This window comes from Sinocyclocheilus grahami, unplaced genomic scaffold (genome assembly GCF_001515645.1).
Source record: "Sinocyclocheilus grahami isolate Dianchi unplaced genomic scaffold, SAMN03320097.WGS_v1.1 scaffold858.1, whole genome shotgun sequence".
NCBI lineage: Eukaryota > Metazoa > Chordata > Actinopteri > Cypriniformes > Cyprinidae > Sinocyclocheilus > Sinocyclocheilus grahami.
In genome coordinates this window covers 4,835-7,256 of record NW_015506037.1, presented here as the reverse complement: position 1 = coordinate 7,256, position 2,422 = coordinate 4,835, and the positions used below count along the sequence as shown (strand labels likewise).

Here is a 2,422-nt window from a genome sequence, read left to right as displayed (position 1 = left end):
CAATATGAATTTCTTTAGAAAACTCTATTCTATGTAGTTTTTCTAAATGTTGGAAAAGATAGAAAAGTCCTTCAATATGATTTAAAAAGCATCCCAGGATGCATCTGTTTGATGGAATGTCCTGGAAGAAATCTAGCTGTCAGTAAGATTGATGGAACTGTCACAGTTTAAATACATAAAGTTTACAACAAGCTCTTACCTGCCTCTTTATTATTGTCATATGAGTCTCTGAACTCTGGACTGGGTAAACAGAATGATCTTTACTCATCCGTCTGGTTACTTGCAATTTGTGCATTACCTCAATTAAATATTTTCTAGTACTCGTGAGAATAAATGTTTAGACCACATTTAGGTAAGTGAAAATGTTTTGTTCATTATGTTGACGGTGCTCTGTCTAATGATTGTCAGAACGCTGCAATGCACAATCCTGTTCGTGGAATTTCACACCTTGTCATCTATATGAATTATTAAGTAAATGGGAATTTTGACATTGCTGCACCAAATTACTCCATGCTAAGTGTCAAAGAGTCATTGCATCACTGATTTCCTCCTTAGTCACACACAGATACGCACGCGCGCACACACACACACACACACACACACACACACACATTAACTTGTGACTTGAAGCCATGAAGTGCCTGGCTGTCAGAACAGAGTCTCCAGTCAGCAGTATTATGAATAGCTGGAGCACAGAAGTGCTTGTTCGGAAATCTCAAGAAGCCAAAGAACAGGCGTATTGTCCCTACAGCAAGTTCAGAGTTGGAGCAGCTGTCTTAACAAGCGATGGAACTGTTTTCACAGGTGAGGACACTCTTAAAAAATATGTCTTTGCTATTTGAAACTACAAATATATACAGTATATAACATTCAAATGTCTGGGGTTCTTGAAGTGATTTAATGTTTTTGAAAGTCTTATCCTCACCAAGGCTCTATTTATTTGATCCAGTAAAAACAGTAATAATGCAAAATATTATTCTAATTTAAAATAACTATTTTCTTTTTGAATATATGTTCAAATGGAATTTATTCCTATGATGCAAAGCTGAATTTTCAGTACCATTACTTCAGTCTTCAGTGTCACATGATCCTTAAGAAATCAATTCTAATATGCCGATTTGCTGCTCAAGAAACATTTCTCATTATTATCAATGTTGAAAACAGGTGTGTTGCTTCTTGAATGAATGGAAAGTTCAAAAGTACAGCATTTATTTGAAATAGAAATCGTTAGGCTCATAAATGTCTTGACTGTCACTTTTGATTAATTAAACGCATTCTGTCTGAATAAACGTATTCATGTCTTTTAAGAAAAATCTTACTAAACCCAGACTTTTGAATGGTAGTCTATGCATTAGTTTTGTAGCTATATTTTGTGTCTGTTTTTCATGGTTCTTCAGCATATGATGATGTTTAACAGGTTGCAATGTAGAGAATGCATGCTACTCTGCTGGATTGTGTGCTGAGAGGACTGCAATCTCTAAAGCTGTGTCTGAGGGACATAAGAGCTTCAAAGCCATCGCAATCGCCAGGTAATTCACTATATGGCTATATGTATGTATTGGCTGAAGTATAAGTAAGTAGTGTTGAGTAATGTTCCTTAACTGACTTTTGTGCAGTGACCTTGAAGATCGCTTTATTTCTCCATGTGGAGCCTGTAGGCAGTTCATGAGAGAGGTCAGTTCTTCTCAAAATAAAATCACGCAAACGGATCATTTTTTATTGTTTTGTTATTACTATAATTCACAAAAACATAGAAGTTGTGGCTTGCGAAAACAAGTCATCAGGGAAAACCAAAACACGAGTCAGCAAACTGCATGTTTGGAAATAGTTGGATTTTGTGAAACGTAAGTGTGGCTTAGAATTTAAAAAAAGAAATACAAAATAAAATTGCAAAAGAATGTGAGTAATACACATAATTTTAAGCTTCCATTGATACTGTCACTTAACAGACTGGTTATGTCATCTCATCTGTCTTACAGTTTGGCTCACAGTGGGACGTTTATATGTCAAAATCTGATGGATCTTACAAACTGATGACAGTGGAGGAGCTCCTGCCGTGTTCATTTGGCCCCGATGACCTGAGAAAAGGAAAAAACCCTGTTGGCAATTCGAAATTGTAATAAAAATAAAGCTGTGTTACAAACCAGATGTGCAGTATAGCCTAGATTTAAAATGTTTTGAATCGATGTATAGCTGTATTATTTCCCAATTAAAACATATATTTATATAATATTAATAAATATATACTGATAAACAGTGACTATACTCTGAACTGTTGTGTGGTTAATAACTGACTCACCCCTTCGAACTTTTTATTGATACCTGTGTACTTTTATTGTGAAAAACCTTTCTTATGACCTTTATTTTGAAAGCGACATTTCACAGACCAATGAGCGTTACATAAACACTGTCCTTGAGTAAA

General features: G+C 35.2%; 1 protein-coding gene across 1 annotated transcript; it reads left to right on the top strand.

Annotated features, from left to right (window-relative positions):
* Positions 1–612: 612 nt before the first annotated feature.
* LOC107563138 (cytidine deaminase-like) lies at positions 613–2,169 on the top strand. The gene is made up of 4 exons (XM_016247928.1): positions 613–804; positions 1,418–1,529; positions 1,617–1,674; positions 1,980–2,169. The coding sequence occupies exons 1-4, from the start codon at positions 633–635 to the stop codon at positions 2,118–2,120; spliced, it is 483 nt and encodes a 160-aa protein (XP_016103414.1). The 5' UTR covers positions 613–632; the 3' UTR covers positions 2,121–2,169.
* The last annotated feature ends 253 nt before the right edge of the window (positions 2,170–2,422 follow it).

Excerpts from the sequence above, each read along its gene's own strand:
- LOC107563138 (XM_016247928.1), top strand. The coding sequence starts at position 633 with ATGAAGTGCCTGGCTGTCAGAACAGAGTCTCCAGTCAGCAGTATTATG. Across the intron at positions 805-1,417 it reads CGATGGAACTGTTTTCACAG|GTTGCAATGTAGAGAATGCA; the intron begins GTGAGGACACTC and ends GATGTTTAACAG. Across the intron at positions 1,675-1,979 it reads GTAGGCAGTTCATGAGAGAG|TTTGGCTCACAGTGGGACGT; the intron begins GTCAGTTCTTCT and ends TCTGTCTTACAG.